Here is a 19,822-nt window from a genome sequence, read left to right on the forward strand (position 1 = left end):
TATTTATCAGGTGCACGCTGTGCCTGAATGTCCAATCGTTATTTTCCAAACAACCTGACTAAATGATCTGATATCATAATCCAACATAAATAACAAATACAGGGGATCATATTTTTGCAAATGCCAACAGCAGAGTTCAGTTAAAGTTAGGTGTGGAAGTAGGCTGGTCCTAATAGACTCATCTCTCATCACCGGACTCATAATGGGGACCCGGAGGGGGGCGGCGAGCTAAAATGAAAGTAGGATATACAATGTTTGTATAGAGAATCTTGTATTTTTCTTCTTTGGTGGCACAGGATTAATAACCGCGCTCGGCGTGGAGAGATTTAGCAGAAGATTAGGGTGGCTCTTACATCACTGTACTTGGCCTGCTTACAGTTTCGTCTCTCAGCACAGCAGACACAGTTTAATTCCTTTGAAATAAATGCTGTTTTGCAGAAGTGAGTAACATAAACTGAACAGGAGGCACTGTGTTGTAATGAAGAAGAATATAATGCAAGGTAATTAGTCAGTAAAGCTTGAACAAGCAGCGCAATAAAGCTCTGAAAGTACAGTACATGGCTGCTCCAATCCTTCATTCGGCAGCGCGGAGTGTGTGAGAAACATCTGTCGCGAAGCTGCCGAAGAAGGTCTAGCCCTTTTCTTCAGTTCTAAAAACACGCGGGTCGCCGGGAGCTCTCACCTCGGTAGACTCCAGGTTTTCCCCGTTCTTCATCCACCTGTATGAAGGCTTGGGCTTCCCGGTGGCTTTGCACTCCCACGCCAGCGAGTCGTCGATGAGCTTCTGGACATCTTGGGGCGTCTCGATGAGATGAGGAGGAGCTGGAAAGAGCGGAAGTACGAGGCAATTAGAGTGAACACTTTTTTTTCAATTCACAAATCTGATGTTCTCAAAACACCTCATACATGCAGCAAAACACTATGGTTAACCCACAAAAGTACTGTGCACAAAAGATGTCATATCAGTGCTTAAGTTGGTGCTACCGAAATAAAGCGTTTCTTTCAGACAGCGTGATCCAAAGCCATCAACATGTTTGGATGTTTTGTGGATTCCTGAAGTGTTACACTTATCTTGTCATTTCCTTGTCATTGACAGTGAATGCCTGCTGATGAGGAAATTTACACAGTACCTGAAATAAACATGCATGTGTAGTACTACACTTTCACTGGACTGGTCTTCTATAGGACTTTCCTACTCAAGTACTCAAAGCACTGTACACAACATGTCTCATTCACACAAGCACCTATTTTTCTGCATCTAAGTGCATGCTATTGCACCTAACATTCACACACATTCATGCTCCAAAGAACCAGGGGCAACTCAGCGTTCAGTATCTTGTCCAAGGATGCTTTGGCATACAGACTCGAGAAGACAGGGATTGAACCACCAACCTTCTGATTAGTCTGACATTTAGTCAAATACACTCATCAGCCTCACACGTCACACCCTTCTTCCAACGCAACAGGGGAAGAACTACAGTAGACAACCATCATACCATCCATCCATCCTCTTTTCTCCTCTGCATCTTCTATATCCATGACCCACACATAAGGGCGTGGGAGATTTTCACAATTAGAAGCACTATTACAAGTGCAGGGATTTACACAATGAAATAATGCAAGCATAATGAGCAGAACTCTTTAAGTTTATCTGTTTTGATCGCGCAGACACATACGACCAATCTTTGTCCAAAGTGCAGACAGCTGCACTTTGTTATTTGCCCTAATTTTCTAACACATTTGTAAATGCTAAGAACGAATGAGAAATGATCTTTCTAATGTGCAGAAGTAAAGTCTTGAAGGATGTCATATTCTAACGACTGAAAATTGAACTGTAATATATGGAGGCAAGGAAAGGTTGCACTCTCTCTCTGCTGTTTGGGGGCATAATGCAGCTTTCGAGGAAGACTGCAGACCCTTTAACCCAGTTGTTATTTGCATTATTTATACTGGAACTGTGTAATAGACTGCAGAACATCAATCACAAAGTGCAGTGAATGACAGTGCTCATCATTTTAAAACTGAATAATGAATCAGTTCAGTCATTTATTATAAAAACAAATAGAACATGCATTTATGTCAGAAACCAAAGGTTGTTAATAAGCTGTTAAATCCAGTAAAAGGAGTGGTTTAGTAGTGTGGTTGTTGTGTGCTTTTATTCAATTCTAGTTACAAATTTTCTTCCCACTTGTAGCAACACTTGTATTTTGAATTTCACACGATCCTGTGAATAAGAAAGATTTCACAGGACTCTAAGCAGTCCTGTGAAAAACTAACATCCCCGTCATTCGGCGTGCAGAAGCACATTTATCAGCACTAACATGAAGTAATCCTTTACTTTATCAGTCTCTCACATATTTGCACTTTTGGCTCGTCTTTACAAAGTTGCTTCAGCTCATCGAGGTTTGTGGGCATTCACATATGCACGGCTCTCTTAAGGTCCAAACGCAAAGTTTCAATCAGGCTTTTCACAGAACTGCACAGGGTCTTATGAAAACCTTCTGCCCAGTAGACCACCAGATATAGTCAGACCAACCTGCCTGGCACCAACAAGCACACCATGTTCACTCAAAAAAATCTCCTTTCTTCCATCTCTACATGCCATAATGCAGTGAGCTGCTGCCACGTGAACGACTCATCAATGAGTACTTGAACAGCTGTACCTAATGAAGTGGCCAGTGAGTATGTGCATTATATATGTGTGTATACACACACACACACACACACACACACACACACACACACACACACACACACACACACACATTTGTATATGTGCATACATTTGAGGCGTAGTGACGTGAGTGTCATGGGCCTGGGTCTGTGAGCCGGCGTTTTGTGTTTTTGAATTATTAATAGTCTTTCATGTCGTTGTTATTTAGTTTCTAGTCTCTTGATCTCTGTCTCCGTACTTCCCCTTTGTTCCTTGTGTCACATCTAGTCAAGTTATGGTTTCATGTCTGTGCTTTTCACTGTCTCGTGTTTCCTGTTTTACTTTGACAGTCCCCTGCGCTATGTCAGGCTTTTCTAGTTTTGCTTCTCCCGGTCTCGTTGCGTGTGATTTCTCCCAGTTGTGTGTGTCTCCTCCTGTGTCTCATTCCCTCGTTAACCCTCTGTGTATTTAAGCCTTTTGTCTTCCTCTGTTTGTCGCCGGATCAACTGTGTATCACCTGCTGCATTTCTCCATGTTCCAGGTTCATTGTTCCTTGTCTCAGGTTTTCGTATTCGGTCTTTAATTTCCTTATATTTGTTTTAAGGTTTTTCCCAGTTTTGTCATTCTCTCCTTTGCCTCGCTGTAATAAAGGCTCGCTTTCACTTTAAGTCTCTCACCGTCTGTGTCTGCACTTGGGTCCACACTCTCTCTCCACACGTCTGCATTAATTAACCAACAAGTGAATGATAACATCTGTCTTCATTGAAGTGCAGTAACAAACCCTGAATTACACATCTACTGCCTTTGACTGGAGCTAAAAAAAAATGTAAAAAGATCACTGAACTCCTTTTATGCTTTCTTTTACTTTCCAAGTGTTCTTATATCTGAACAAAAAGGATGAAAACCAGATCCATATTCATTAGGGTGGGCACCGGCACCATAAAAACGCTCCATTCAATACAGTCTCGGTAAATAATGGTATAATTATACGGAGGGAGAATTGATTCTTGCTGTGTCATGCAAGTAACTCAGGGCTGGTTAATGACTAAGCTGGAAAAGAGGTACATAAAACTAGATCTTTAAAGCTCTCCCTGTGTGTAATGTTCTGTGCGTTCCTCTTGATATGTAGGTCCAGCCACTATCATCCTATATCACACAAGGCCAGTAGCAGGACAAGAGGAATAGCTGACCACACTTTTCCATTCCACAGATCTCACCTAATGTCAGAGGTGGGACCAAGTCATTGTTTTGCAAGTCTCGAGTAAGTCTCAAGTCTTTATCCTCAAGTCTCAAGTCAAGTCTCAAGTAATGTCAGGCAAGTCAGAGTCGAGTCTCAAGTCACTGGTGTAAAAGTCCGAGTCAAGTCACAAGTCTGAAATTTTGAATTTCAAGTCCTTTCGAGTCTTTAAAAAAAAACAAAACGAAAAAATAATGTTGCAGTTATGCTAAATGTAAATATTAGACCATGTAATTTTTAAATCTGTGTTTTTCTCAACACATGACAAAATAGTGAACTTAGAAAATATACACAAATAGTGAAATTGCACCTCTTTAAAATGCAGCTCAATTAAACCTAGCTCCAAGAATAGTTTTCACCGACAGTTCTGAGATAAGCTGCATGTTATTCTTGGATGCGGTTGTAGGACCGGCTTTATTAAAATCGCATGACAAAAATATCATACACATTAAAAAAAACTGCATCACCAACGTAGCCTGGAAAACATTTGCTAGTTAGATGAAGTCAGCTATCTCATCGTAGCATATTTATATGCATATTTATAATCATACGGTTCTTGGAGTGAGTGCATACACTCATGAAGTTTAGTAACTTCAGGTCACTGCAACAAGCCCAGGTACAGTTTACCGACGGATGGGTGCAGGACCTTGAAATGCACCGTGTAGAAAGTAAAGACCATCGTACGTATCATAAGTTTACCAGTCTCACAAATCGTCATCATAAATACACATTCATTAACCGTTTATTAATAGGACCTTTGAGCTCAACGGTAATTAATTAGTAGTGGAAATAATTTCTGGTAGCATCACAGAAATGTAGCAGTGACAATAATACTGTATGCTGTAATCGTACTGGGCAATTAGCAGGGCTCTAGAGTGCGACCAATTTGGTCGCAAATGCGACCAAATTTTTCAGTGGTGCGACTAAAAATAAATATTTGGTCGCACAGGTGCGACCAACTGTTCCGGTAACAAAAAAAAAATCTCTGTAACTCTCCGTGTGGTCAACAACAGACACACATTATGCCCCTATCGTGGACTAAACCAATCAGAGATAGTCAGGGGCGGGACCTCTCTGATTGGCCGTGGTCCAGTTGAAAGTGCAGGTGGAAGAGAGAGGTGAGTAGCTTGAATAAAGCGATATCAATTCATTAACGGATTCCACACAAAGACCTAAACACGGAGCGGACCCAACACATCAGAATCAGCTTCGTCTTTCTCGGCTTTCTCACCCGACGGCCTGAACACGGACACGCTGTCGGAGCTTAGCGATTCTTCGGGTCCGCGCTGTGTTTACGTCTTTTTGCGCTGATTCTGAGCTGCAGGTTTTGCCTCTCTCCAACCAAAATTCGCCGAGCCTGCAGCAAAAGAAGCAGCAAACTGCGCTTCACATTTGATCAATGTCGTCATGAATTCCCTCTGACTTTTGCTGTTTTGCTTCCACCACGATAAAAATCACACTTCCTGCACAGCTCTCTCTCTCTCTCTGTACTTCAGGAACAGTTTCCCGTCTCAAATCTGTTTTCTGCATTATTCATTCGCTTATTACCCACCAGTCTAGCGTTGTTTACAGCGCTTTTTCTTTTTTCACTTAAATGACCTCGGACAAGAAAGCCTAATTTCTGCTGTTCAATACTGAAGAAATTTAAATTTCTTAAAATTATGCAAAATTGCAGAATATTTTTAAGGTTATCTGCTATAAAAAGCCAGACCAGGAAAATCTCCTTCATGTTTTCCTGTGTTTTATTCTCAGTTACTTTCACACAAAGGCATCTGCTGTGATTTTCACAATTCTGATGAAGTCTCATGTGTATCAGTACTGATAAATGATCAGAATTATAATATTTCTGACTGTCTGAGGCTAAATTGAATCAAATCAGGACTTTGAGAACCGGAATTGAATGGATTATAGAAATCAGTGATGATACCCAGCCCTAGTGAGCAGCCTAGGCCTGAGAGAAGTGGATGTAGCTGTGGGTAATAAGAAAAGATGAAAAGAACTATTGATAACTTTTTTGTTAAGTTAAGGCCTGATCTGTCTGAAATTCATAGCCAGTGCTCTGACACGGTGCCATCAATATTTGAATGCTGAAAAAGCACAGTGTATCCAGAAAACACATTATATGCTGCAGTAAATGCACTGCCCAAGTGTCCCCTCTCCCCACGGCCTTTCAGCAGCAGACAGCAGCAAACAGGTCGTCAGAGGAGGCCAAGATGATGATTAAGTTTAACATTTTCTACAATATTGACAAAGCACTTTAAGCACAAGTTTGTTAGTTAATAATTTAGAAATTAATATTGTCTGTATGGACTTCCCCCCCCAAAGAAAGTGCACATGTAAAACTGCGGTGTTAAGCGATGCGGTTGAAAAATTTGAGTGCGCCTAACCTTTGTGCCGGTACGCCTAAATTTTTAAAGTTAGGCGTACCGGTGCGCCCATGTCAAAAAGTTAGTCTAGAGCCCTGATTAGTGATACAAAAAACCTGTTTTATCCTGTGAATAAAAGTATATGTTTTTGTCAATGTACCATAATAACAGAAGCGAAACGCAATATTGTGTCAGGACAATTCACTATTTATGCACAATAAATAAAGGAGCATAGCGCGACAATTTCTGTTCAGCGCCAGACTTGCTTGTAACCTATATCACCAATTATGTTATGAAAATGACGCATTAACTACAACAGCAGACTGACCTTCGTGTAAATGCTTGGAGCAGACTAACCTGTGAGCTGGAGTGTTCTGGGACGTTATATTTGGTCTTTGAATGGCTGCAATCCAGTCGCGTCTTTGTTACTTCGGAAACATGGCTCGAACAATTTCTCTTCAACGACGTAATCCGATAACAACCGATCTCTTTACCCGTCGGCTTCCCGTGGCTGTCATGCGACCGGCTATTGCAGTTAATAATACAACAGCTTCTTGACATTTTTGTGTTTCTTTTTATCGCTGTGTGACTGAGTTCAATTGAAAGCCTGCGTGCGCTAGTACCTCTTGCCACGAGTTCCCAGAATCCTTTGCGGTTTTACCCGTGAATGACGTCACATTTTCAATCTCTATATAATATGCATGTTAAATTTTATATTTGGGGTGAAATATCAAGTCTTTTCAAGTAAACCGGTTCAAGTCCAATTCAAGTCCCAGGTCATTGGTGTAAAAGTCCAAGTCAAGTCACAAGTCTTACAACATTTTTTCAAGTCAAGTCTAAAGTCATAAAATTAATGACTCGAGTCTGACTCGAGTCCAAGTCATGTGACTCAAGTCCACACCTCTGCCTAATGTCACTGTCAAGGACTGACCTTTTCACTTACAGTACAAATCCTGCTCTAATTGGCTTCGCTATACAGTATTTTGCCTTCAAGTAAAGCGTGATACACAGGAGAACACGGAGAAATTACACATTCAGCATGTAGTCAAAGTGTGCGCGCGTGGGCCCGTGTGTGTGTTGGGAAAGAGAGAGACAAAAAAGTCTGATAACAAGAGGTAGATGAGGCAACCAGAGGGGGTATTTGTGTAGTTTTGTTTAGCTATGCTGGAGTCTTGCACTGATACGACATCAAAATCCGGCCAGTATGAAAGAGCGATTTGTGTTTGTGGATCATGTGCCGCTAAAATCATGCATGAAGTTGGTTGAGATCACTAACATCTGACTCGTATGGAGCCAGTGTTGTTGTTGTCAGTGCAGCTGAGGGGGGAAAAGTGATGAATTTCTTTTAAACTAAAAGCTGCTGGAAGATGAATCTTCAGTTTTTTATCCTGCCACAGAGAAGACACGTTATTCTCAAATAGGTCCGGGGCAAAATATCGATTCGCTAACGTTTTGATTCGTCTTGCGATACATTATCACAACAGTGAGGCCACATGTCAGTGATTTAAAGAAAAAATGTGTAGTTGCTTTAAATTTAAGCTTGGACAACAGGGCTAATTATGTGAAGGAACACACAAACATACACACTCTGAGCTGTCCGTTGTTTAAACTCTATATTTAATTGTAAAGCAGTAAAACAATTCAAATATTAAATTTCCAAAAAAACCACTGCTTTCTGAATGTATATGTTCACTCTTATTTTGAAGCCACTAACACATTTCAAAGAAACTGGGCAGATTTACCGCTGAGCTCTGCTAACTCAACAGATTCCAACGTTCCTTTGTGCACTGTATCATAGTCTAAGGAGCTTGCAAAGAAAAGCGTCTGGACTTCTGTAAGTTGCTTGAAGACATTTCACCTCTCATCCGAGAAGCGTCTTCAGGTCTAAGGTCAAATGGTGGAGAGTCCCAGATTTAAGCCCAATGGGAGTGTCCTGCAAGAAGGACATGGACCCCCTGTTGTTACTCTACCTAATCACACGAGCCAGGGTTTGAAAATGGGTGTAGGTCACAATCAGGCCATGTCCACGCTAATATGTTTTTGTTTGAAAACGCATCTTTTTCTCTCCGTTTTGGCCTTCTGTCCACACTGAGACGGCGTTTTTGGTCAAGGAACACGGAGCTTTTTTGAAAATGTTCTCCAAAGGCGATGAAAAACGTCTTTTGAAAACGATGACGCATTTTACTTATATGATGCAGTCATGTGACCAATTCAACTAAGATGGCGGATGGCATTGTAGTCTTTATTCTTGCTCGCTTTTGCAACGTTGTACTCTTGTGTTACTCACAGCAACAACTCCATCTCATTGTCAGTCCATTTAAAAAAACCCGGTGCTTTTCCTCGACAGTTTGCTGCGACATTTTAAAGAGCCGGAAACTAAATAAACAGAAGACGGAAATGACGTAGGTCGAATCGTCTTACGTTTCATGCATTCGCTGTGCAGAACATAAGCGTTTTCAGTCGTTTCTTTTCGAAAACGACTGAAAATGACAGTGTGGATGCAGAGCATTTGTAGACGAATTAGCGTAGACGTAACCTCAGCCAAGGTTTCGGGTGAACCCGCTCTGAATCCTATCCCCACCCTATCATGTTATTGCCTGAGGTCAAAAGGCCCAGGGTGTGTGTTGGCGTTAAGGCGTCTGGGAAGGGATCTCTCCACCATTTGACCCTAGAACTGAAGAATCTTCTCGGTTGAGAGAACGTCTTCAAGCAACTTAAAGAAGTCCAGACGATTTTCTTTCCAAGCTCCTTAGACTACAATGGCCTGGATGACTGAGAACACAGACATACACTGTATCATCTACCTTCCAAACTCTGAAAGCTTAAATGGAATGGGCTTTCCTTGTATAAAATGTTACCCTATTGGGTTGTATGCATTCATGCAGTATGAGCATATATTATATTGGAATATTATTTTCAACAGCAGCACGGTGGTGCAGCGGTTTGCACTGTCACCTCACAGCAAAAAGGTCCTGGGCTCGTGTCAGATGTATGTATGAGCTTGCATGTTCCATCGAGGTACTCCAGCTTCTTCCTGCCTCTCGTCATATTAAAGCTAGGATAGGCTCCAGCCCGTAAGACTCAACTCACAGAAGATGGATGGATGGATCTAGCTGTTTTTTCTGTTTTGTTTCGTTTTAATGTTGCATTTACATGCCCGCTGCTATAACACCAAATGCTTTCAACCAGCCTCTGTAAGCATTTGGGAAAAGAGGAGACGTAGTGATTTAATTTTGAAAGTAAAATGTTTTCATATTCTTGCTAAATATGAATGTTTCTGCTCAACAGTTTGGGCCTCGGCGGATATCTTCATCGCTTCAAAATGCTCCAAACGTTTTCAGTGGGTGACAGGTTTGAAGTCAAGGCATGCCAGGTTAGCTCCTGCTGCTGGAATGTGTGCAGAACATAGTTTGGAATTGTTGCTGAAATGACAGAGACCTGGAAAAAGACATCGACTACATTATGTTGCTCCTGCATACATTACAACCTGTTCCAGCTGAGATTGGGTGAGAGGTGGGGTACACCCCGCACAGGTCACCGGTGTGCTGCAGAGCTAACACACACAGACACACAGACAACAATTCACACTCATGTGCACCTACAGCCAATCTAGAATCACCAGTTTATTTAACAAGCCTGTCTCTGGACAGTGGAATCAAACCCACTCACACACAGGGGGGACGTGAAAACTTGTGAGCAAACAAAGACTTGTTCCTGAGTCCATGGAGAGATTTCCACCACAGAACTGTGCCTGATTTTCAGGGCCTGGAGATTAAACCCATTGCCCCTGGTTTCCTATCAGTGTTATCACTATATAAAAACAAAATTGACCTTTTTTTTTTATTCTTTGCTTGAGGTGTTTTCTATATGCAGTAAACACAAAATCACTAAATTCATATTGATGCTGTACATGAGTGCAGGCTTTGCAGGCATTCAGTCAGCTGCACCATATGTGCCTGTATACATTTGCTGCAACAAATGGGAAAGATGTGAAACTAGACTTTCTATAAACGTTACCATCACCACTTATTTAGCCTAACATCCATTCATGCTACACCAGCTCTCCATCAGAGTCTGACTGGGCTGCTCCCACCCACCACATTTTTCTGAGCCGCATTGTCATCGTTGTTCTTTGCCCCCCCTCGCTGTCAGCATCCTTCGCTCTATCCCTCACCTGCTGCGCGCGCATCGACCCTCAGAAAACGCTTGCCAAATGAAAGCCGGCAGCCCGTCCCAGCCTGCGCCGGGGCTAAGCACACAAACAATCAGGTGCGACGTCAAGAGGCTAAAGCAGAGGAAAGATGGGAATTTGCCTTATCGGTGGAATCACTACGAGATAATGCAGCGGTAAGCCAGCAAAAACACAAATGGGAACACAACAGGGAAACTAACCTGTCACAGTTCTGCATTTACTTCCCCTCTGAGTAATATCGACATCAGCAAGTGAGCAAAAGCCCATTTCTTTTCAAAGCGTTTTCTTCACAGGGGAAATTTAACAAACCTTTTTGTCTATGGCTTGGATTTGCTGTTAGGAACTTCATCCAGTACAGAATTATGACTAATAAGGAGAAAAAACAATATGATCACAAGGTGCAGCTGATTTTGCAAATCTGCTTTGGCCTCAAGCTAAATCGTTTATTTATTAAAATACATGAAGACAGGAAAGAAGAGATGGAAACCTCCTGTAAAAATGCTGTTGTATTACAAACATAGCTCCTTCACATTTTCTGTGTATTAGAGAGAAAAACAAAGCAGTGCTTCTGTCTCTTAGTACATCAAGAGTGGTATTAAAAGTGTGACCGATGTGCCTCCATAAAGTAACACCTTCATTCCTTCCTGTCTAACACAAAAGCCATGCTCGCCTTTCACTGTAGCTTGCTTAGATGTACAAGAGATACCCTTATCGATTCCCCCCATTGGCTTACACTGCTGACGAATGTCTCAAAGGCTTAATTCAAAGGGAGTTCAAAATAAGATTACTGATTTTTATCACCTGGCTGCAGACAGCAGGGGTGAGAGAGAGGGAGAGACTGACAAAAGCCATCAAAACTGAGAGAGGAAAGGTGGCTCAGAGGGACGAATCAAGCATTGGCGGATCACAGCGTGCTCCTGGCCCGTTAGAGTGAGCGAGGCTAAGTGCTTCCAGGGCTGTTATAAATAACGGCAAATTGTTTAATGCCTCAAATGAGTTATTTGTGACGGCTGACACAGCAGGACTGGAAGGGGAGAAAATAAGAAGGAAGAAAACAGAGAGATGTCGAGGTGGGAGGAAACGCCACAGAATGTGAAAAGCACAAGTAAACAGTCTCAAAGACCTTGGTGGAAATGAAATATCCTGGTTCAAATGTTGCTGCAAACATGAATGTAACAGCACAGTTTGATCTGGTTATTCAAAACTGCATTAGCAGCTGTTTCGAACAGTTACCAAGATAATTTACACATACAATTTGAAGATAAAGTCATTCGAAAAACTAAGTACACCCCTAATGCTTTCATAGGAATTCACCACAAAGCCAGGCCACGCAACGTTCAGAGAAACAGGAAAAAACGCTCGAGCGTTTTCGAGCTACAGGCCTCAGTTAGCATGTTAAAGTTCATGACAGTACAATTAGAAGACATATGGCTTGTTTGGAAACGTTGCCAGGGGAAAATCTCTTTTTCTTGGCCAATGTTGCTAAAGATAGCATAGCAGGGATGGTGGTGGAGGGGTGATGATTTGGGCTTGTTTTGCAGCTGCAGCACTCAGGCATCTTACAGTCTTTGAGTTGACCATAAACTCGATATAGTCAAAAGTGAGACTATCTGTTCAACACAAGTGTGGTTAAAACTGGGTCATGCAACAGGGCAATGGTCCCAAGGACAGAAGCAAAAAGCAGAATGAATGAAAAAGTACCAGATGTGCATTGCAAGTTTGAGCTAAAAAAACTTCCCATAGCCATGTATGCTTCGCATGCTAGGATGTGGCAATGTACTATATCTCACGCCAACCGGTCACAGCAGATGGCCCCGCCCCTCCCTGAGCCTGGTTCTGTCAGAGGTTTCTTCCTGTTCAAAGGGAGTTTTTTCCTTCCCACTGTCGCCAAAGTGCTTGCTCATAGGGGATGATTGTTGGGTTTTTCTCTGTATGTATTATTATAGGGTCTACCTTACAATATAAAGCGCCTTGAGGCGACTGTCGTTGTGATTTGGCGCTGTATAAATAAAATTGAATTGAATTGAATTACTATAGCTGTCCAGAGGTCTCTCTTGGCCAGCAACTAGCCATGAAATGAATGTAAATTCTCCATGTTCTCCTAATTGCTTTTGTTGCTCCAGCCCAGGACACATCTACCCAGTAAGCTGACTGAACATTCTCGCGTGGCTTGTAATGACGCATTTTTGCTCACTTGGATTTTCCTCTGTGTGAAAAGTAGACCAACAAAAGGTGTGAAAATGCTCTCAGAGAGCTATGTTTAAACAAATACCTGCAAAGGTCAATGAACTGATGTCATTTTGTAAAGAAGAGTGGACCAAAATTCCTCTAAACGGTGTGAGAGCCTGACAAAGTCATGCTGCTACAAACTATTGGAGCACTGGGATACTTATTTTTCATAGAATTGCAGAGACCAATGTTTAACCTCTGGTAACAATTTATGTAATGGTATAAAACCAGAACTTTAAAAAAAAGTCAGAAATTGGGTACAGGGTTCCCCTTCATTTAAAATTTAGATCTTTTATATTTACTTATTCATGCACTTCTAACACACGTCTTCAGACTGCAGGAATAATGCGGCGCACAAGGAGAAAAACCACCACGCAGCTGATACACATGATGGATACAGAATGAAACTTGTCAGAATGGATTACATGCTTTTCATCTGACTTAAATATTCAGTATAGCCTTAAAACCTAAGAGTAAAATTATTTTTAACCTTATTTCTTTTTGTATTTGGCAGAACACGGACTGTCTTTGGATACTGTACCATAAAATCTAAGAGAAACAGTGCAAATATGTACCCTTTACTCTTTCAGAAAATGTATTTACCTTTTTGACCTCTCAAAAGGTACACATAGACACCTGGACACAGATTCTTCCTGTAGGAACATAAATTGACTTTTACTAGAATTCTTTTATCTAACAGTGTGGCTACACAAATAATACTCTAAATTCTTTCTTTCTTTCTTTCTTTCTTTCTTTCTTTCTTTCTTTCTTTCTTTCTTTCTTTCTTTCTTTCTTTCTTTCTTTCCTCTCTCCCTAAGTTTCAGTCCCTCTTTGATAACTTCAGAGAAGTTTGAGGGGAAAAAGGACAAAAGCATGATTAAGCATACAGAAAGATGGATATATATTCTTTGCAAATATATAAATCCTTCGGGGTTATGTGCTGTAAAAGTTTTCCCCTTTCCATACTTTTTTTCTTTTCTTTTTTTTTTGGGGGGGGGGATATTTGTCACACTTACATGTTTCCGATCAGCAAACAAACTTTAATTTCAGTCAAAATAACCGGAGTAAATATAAAAGTTTTTAAATGATGTTTTCATTCATTAAGGGAAAAAAGCTGCCCAAACCTACCTGGTCCTGTGTGAAAAATTAATTACCCTCTAAATCCAATAACTGACTGTGCAACTTTTGTGATGACTCACAATAAGTCTTTTGGCCCCGTCTTCTTTGTAAAACCGCTTTAATTCAGCCACCGAAGAAAGGTTTTTGAGCAGAAATTGACTGTTTAAGTTAATCCCAAAAGATCTCAATCAGATTTAAGTCTGGACTTTGACTAGGCCACTCTAGTTTTTTTTTAAAGGCATTCAGAGGTTCAACTTGCATTCAACTTGCTGGTGTGTTTCAGGTCATTGTCCTGCTAAATAACCCAAGTGCTTTTGAGCTTCAGGAAATGAATTGATTCTCTGGTAGAGAGCAGAATTCATGGTTCCATTAATTACAGCTAGTCTTCCAGGTCCTGAAGCACCAACGACTCTACCACCACCATATTTGACTTTTGGTATGATGTTCTTTCTGTGAAACGCTGTGGTAGTTTTACACCAGGTGTAATTTGCGAAAACCTTTCAGGATCATCGAGATGTTTTTGGCAAATCTGAGGCAAGACTTTGTGTTCTTTTGGGTCAGCGGTGGTTTCGCCTTGACACCTCCTGGATGAATCAATGAGCTCTTGGGGTAATTTTGGTTGGTCGGCCAATCCTGTTGAAGGTTTTCTCGATTTGTGGATAATGGCTCTCGCTGTGGTTCACTGAAGTTCCAAAGCCTTAAAAATGGCTTCGGAAACCTTTCCAGACTGAAACAACAGTCTTTGTTTCTCATCTGTTCTTTTACTCAGTGATCTGAAACATGTAAGAGTGACAAATATGCGCCAAAATAATAAATCAAGATCTCCACATTTATCATTTTGCCAAAAATAAAAAGCAGTAAAAAACCTTTAAAATGTTGAGATGCGTGTGTTACTTGCAGATAGTGTTTCTCACAGTGGGTGTTTAATTTTGGAATTAAATAGTCTTTGGTAATCTCTACTTCTACTATCTGAACTCAGTGGGTGTGGCATCAACTGTGACACTGTCAGCAACAATGACTGAAATCTCCTAACCCCCCCTCCCGTTGATCCAGATGCTGCTGTGCAGATTAAGGCCCTGACATATGTGCCACTGGTCTATGTATAGTACATTTAACAGCTTTGATCTCCCGTCAAGTTGGACGTGAATCACGATGCCATCTGGTGGAAACCCAATACGAGGCTCACCAACAAGGTCGTATCCAAGGGCTCAGCCTCATCTACATCACCCTTTAATCTGGATCAAAATATTAGAGGCATCATGGCTGATGGCCTTTAATCATTTTGATGTGCCGTTAAAACAAACCTCTTTCCTCGCGCATGCCACGCCGAGCCTCTGCTGATCGCCGCAGCCGGCTTTGCGAGAAAAAGTTGTGTCTGCTTTTGCTGCCTTTCAGTCTGAGCAGGTCTGACAGATGTGGTGCACGGTGGTCAAATATTCATGCACGACTGGATCACCTACCGTAGAAAGAGAGCTTTCCTTTCACTGTGTTCATTCCCCTGGAGTTTTCAGCCACACACTCGTACGTGCCGGCATCCTCCTGCTGGAAATATGGGATTTCCAGCACGCCGCTGGCCTTTCTCATGTCCACTTTCCTAGGGAATGGCACATTGTCGACTCTCCTCCAGCTTATAGAAGGTGCTGGGCTGTGAAGAGAGGTAAATGTGTTTTTGAAGCTGGTAGGGTGACACAAGAGACAAAAATGTTTATATGCATTTACCTTTATTGGAAATGATAAAGCAGAATTAGAGTATGAGCTGCCAGAATGTAGAAAGCGTGTATACCAATTATCTGCAAGAAAATTTTTAAAAAGTATTCTTTTTATAAGTAAAACCATCACTGAGTCATACTTCACTCTTTCAGTAATTTTCAAGACTGGTGGATGTTGTGCTCGAATAAACCTTGAATTGAAATCTATAAGATCCAAGCTTCAAGAGGAGACTCTGCGAACTATGGATCAAATTCAGATGGCTTACCCTGTAAATGTCCTGCACCATAATTTTCATAAAGAACATGATGGCGTTCAAATCATCTAGCTAAGCAGATTGCATATATTAGTATCTGTTATGTGGAAAGGTGTCTTGTATACATGAAGCATTAGGTTTACACTGATCTGATATTTGGATTGTAAATTGATGTGATACTGGATACTGACAAACTTAAATTGTGTGTTGTTCTGTGAATACACCAGGCATCAGCAGTAGTGCGCTGATTGCGCTGTTTGAAGGTGCCGCACCAAAGCTACGTTTGTTTGCAAAAGATGACGACTAAAACGTTTGATGATGAGTCACCGTCGTCCTCTCCCTCTCCTTTCTCGCACGCTTTATGATTTAACAGTTGCTGAGAAACTTTTATTGCAGACGAGCTCCTCTGGTCCACTCCATGTATGTGAGGAGATGCACACAATAAAACCGAGAGCAGGGAAGCTTTGCTGATGATAAATGGCAAAGACTCCTACACTGAGATAAAATAAGTGCATTAGGTGAATGAACTAAATAAAATGTAACCTTGATGCCTTTGTTATATTCTATGGTACAAAAAATATCAATTTGAATATAGAAACTGCATCTACTCTAGTCTACTGTTTCTTGCAGAAACGTCTTCATAGCCTTGCTCGTTTGCCTTCACATGCATATGAACTTGGTGACATCCTATTCCTAATCCGTAGAGTTTAATACGATATCAACCCACCCTCTGCAGCTATAACCGCTTCAACCCTTCTGGGAAGGCTTTCCACGAGGTTTACGAGTGTGTTTATGGGAATATTTGAACATTATTCAGAAGCACATTTGTGAGGTAGGACGGTAATGTTGGACAAGAAGGCCTGGCTTGCAGTCTCCACTCTAATACATGCCAAAGGTGTTCTATTGGGTTGAGGTCAGGACTCTGAGCAGGCCAGTCAAGATCTTCCACACCAAGTTTACTAATCCATCTCTTTATGGACCTTGCTTTGTGCACTGGTGCAAAGTCGTGTTGGAACAGGAAGGGACCATCCCCAAACTATGCCCACTATTTGGCTGAGCAGAGTATAGCCTTGTACACTTCATAATTCATCCAGCTACTTTGTTTGTTACACCAATCCAAACTAGAGACCCAGTTCTATTGGCAGCCATACATGCTAACACTATAACACTGCTTCTACTTTGTTAATTTGGCTACTTCTAAAATTTTGAAAACCTGTCTGATAGGTTGGTTTGATTTGATTTGATTTGATTTTTTTCAGCCTAATAATGGCGTCCCTCAACATCAGTCACTATCAGTCAACTGTGTAAATACTGAACTGAAAGTGGGGGACTGTGAATAAAAAATGCTGTAATTCATAAGCAGTGAATGCAAATAATTTGAATTAAAGTTAAAAAGTTAATCAACATCTTGACTGTTTGAACTGAAATCTACTGTGGTGGATAAAGAGGCAAAACTGGAGACAAAAAAACAACAACAAATATGGCAATTAATGGTGATTCTGAATGAAAGTTTAATGTGGGGATTTCATTCTCTGTGGATGTGAAGCTGCAAAAATAACCTAGCACCACAGAGTTTAGTGTAACTGTTCAGCACTTTTTTACTTTAGCCGTGTGTTTTGTGCTTCAGTACACTGTGTTACAAAGCTGTATATTTCAGCTGAAGATCCTTACACCACAACACTCTCGAATTTGTCAGATGTGCAGCCAGGCTTGAAACATACCAGGATTGTAGTGAAATGGCAAAGCACACGTTATGAAAACGTAACATTTTCTCACAACATATTTCTTTTAAATGGTCGTGAGCATGCTGAGCCTGTACTAAAAGTGAGCTTACTTTCCCAGGGCGAAGCATTCAAGTTTTACAGTGGATCCTTTGGCAACATGAACAAGCTCTGGAAACTGAACTTCAATCTTTGGCTCGTATTCACCCATAACACCTGAAAGAGAAATGCAAATGAGTGTTAGTGCAAAGAAAGATTTTTTTTATTCAAGTTTAACAAGTCAGGCAAAAGAAGTTAAAAAATACAGCGTTGTGGTTTCTTCTGTTGCTACCCAAAAGCTGAAAACATTTCTGTGTGCAGCATTATTTTTTTTACTTCCATGCTGAGCAGCAGACACCAGCACTGCTCTCAGCATTGTCACAGGATGCCCTCCCGTTGAAAGTAATGAGAAGAAAAAGCAAAAAACATATTCTCTCCATGTGGACATGCGACACGCTGATGTTCAACTGACAAAACCCAAAAAAGAAAACAACAACAACAAAAAGACTGAGAATTCATAGACGGTTTGAGCTTTTACATCCAGATGAGTTTCACCTCGTTGTAGCGCTAACAGCTATGAACCAGAAAATGGGCCCATAAAATCCCCCTGGGTGCTGCCACTGTGTCTACAAAGCTTCCTGTTGGTGAAGCAGCTCTGGTGGATTATAATATTGCTGCTGTGTATGCTAAAAATCTCTGGATAGGCAGAGAAGAAGACAGAATGTGGATTTTCTGCTGTTCTAGCTTTGGTATAGATGTATTTGAGACTCGTGTCTTACATCCATAGGAAAGAAAAGCACCTCTGAATTTTATTCATTTCCCTTAAAACGACACTGAGGTAAATTACATCAATGAATTTGCTACTTGGCGTGCTGTCATTTCTCCCAGCTCTGCCAGCGCTCAGCACGGGTGCACGAAATGCCATTTCTAAGGTACTGTCATCCACCAATGTAACAACAGGTTTTTCCCCCTTTGCTGCAATTCAGGGCTGTGTTGCACAAATAGCTCTAGAGATGTAGGAAACAGGCCAATTTCATCTCGTTGATTTGGTGAGGCATGTGTTATCAGGATGGCTCCCTGAGTGACTGTGAAAGCTCATTCAGATCCTTATCACAACTGTCACTGAAACTTAACCACAGCACTATCACCCATATTAAAGCAGACAGGAGGAAGTGGACGGGTAATTGTCTCATACCATAACCTTTTGTAGGGGACACATATTTAATGTGCCAACCTGAACCCCCCCACACCCCACCCGCACCCACATCCCCTACTTGAGCTCCACTTCATGACGATGAGGTCGAGCTGACTCCTGATATGTTGGTGTTGCTGCTGTGCTGAACTAATGTTGTAATGAAAAAAGTGCAGAAGCAGAGAATGAAAGTGCTTTGGAATCTCTGCTGGACTCACCACTGACCAACTAGCTTAGCCGTCTTCTTGATATTAGATTTAGTTTCATCAACTTTTTTTAGTCCGACAGACGATAATAAGATAATATGTAAAAAAACATTTTGTGTTTATTTGCGACTTCTATTAAATTAGTGTGTATACTCACAAACACTGGATAAAATAGCAAAATTGCAGGTAAAAGTAATTTTATATTTATGAATGTAAAAATTGCATCTTCGGGGAAATGTCTTTATTAAATCATTCAAAATGTTTATCTTTTGAGTTTATTTGTGTTTGTTTATGCATAAAAACATTATTCCCTTTAAATGTTTTCAAACTCAATACACTGATATACTGGACTTATTCATAGAAAATTCTACTTAAAACCATCAAGGTTATAACAGTTAATTAAAAACTGAAAAACTCAAACTAGGTGAGGAAAACATTTTAGTTAAAAAAAGATGAAAACTAACTGGAATACATGTCCTTCAATGAAACAAAAATAAAGCGAGTATGTCTTTGCTTTCAGTCTTTGTTAGTTTGGTTGAACTTGTCAGTTCCGGTTTGTTCCTGGAGACTGGGACGTCTGCACGGCATGAAGCCTTGTGTCTACATTGTGAACTTACTATAAACATATTACATCTTAATGCAATAAATACTTCATGTTATATAAAAAAGTTATGGTCCTGTCGTTTTGAACCCTATGTTTTAGACTTTGAATTCAGGGTTATTATTAAATTCTCTGTTTGATGATGTTTTCTAGCGTTTGCTGTTTAGAGTTTCTTTACTTCTGTAACTGTCAGTTTCATATTTAGCTTTAGTTTTCCTTTGTCTTGGCTTCTATTTATTATTTCATTTTATATCCAGTTCATCGTCTCATTCAGTGTTTAGTTTTTAGTTGTTGTTACATTGTT

At 40.8% G+C, this 19,822-nt stretch overlaps 1 protein-coding gene across 3 annotated transcripts in view; it reads right to left on the reverse strand.

The window, feature by feature from the left end:
• The window catches only part of cntn4 (contactin 4), a 218,326-nt gene that overhangs the window by 86,107 nt on the left and 112,397 nt on the right, over window positions 1–19,822 (reverse strand). For all 3 annotated transcript variants that reach the window (XR_014892415.1, XM_085273021.1, XM_085273020.1), the window contains exons 7-9: window positions 17,594–17,696; window positions 15,257–15,441; window positions 683–822 (exon numbers count right to left, since the gene is read on the reverse strand). Coding sequence is in view for 2 of the 3 variants with exons in the window: in XM_085273021.1 (XP_085129147.1) it covers window positions 683–822; window positions 15,257–15,441; window positions 17,594–17,696 (428 nt within the window). In the remaining variant the exon portion in view is untranslated. The remainder of the gene's footprint in view (window positions 1–682; window positions 823–15,256; window positions 15,442–17,593; window positions 17,697–19,822) is intronic.

This window comes from Mchenga conophoros, linkage group LG5, assembly GCF_057382185.1.
Source record: "Mchenga conophoros isolate Kocher_MC1m ecotype Shallow Benthic linkage group LG5, M_conophoros_male_GT1.1, whole genome shotgun sequence".
Lineage (NCBI taxonomy): Eukaryota > Metazoa > Chordata > Actinopteri > Cichliformes > Cichlidae > Mchenga > Mchenga conophoros.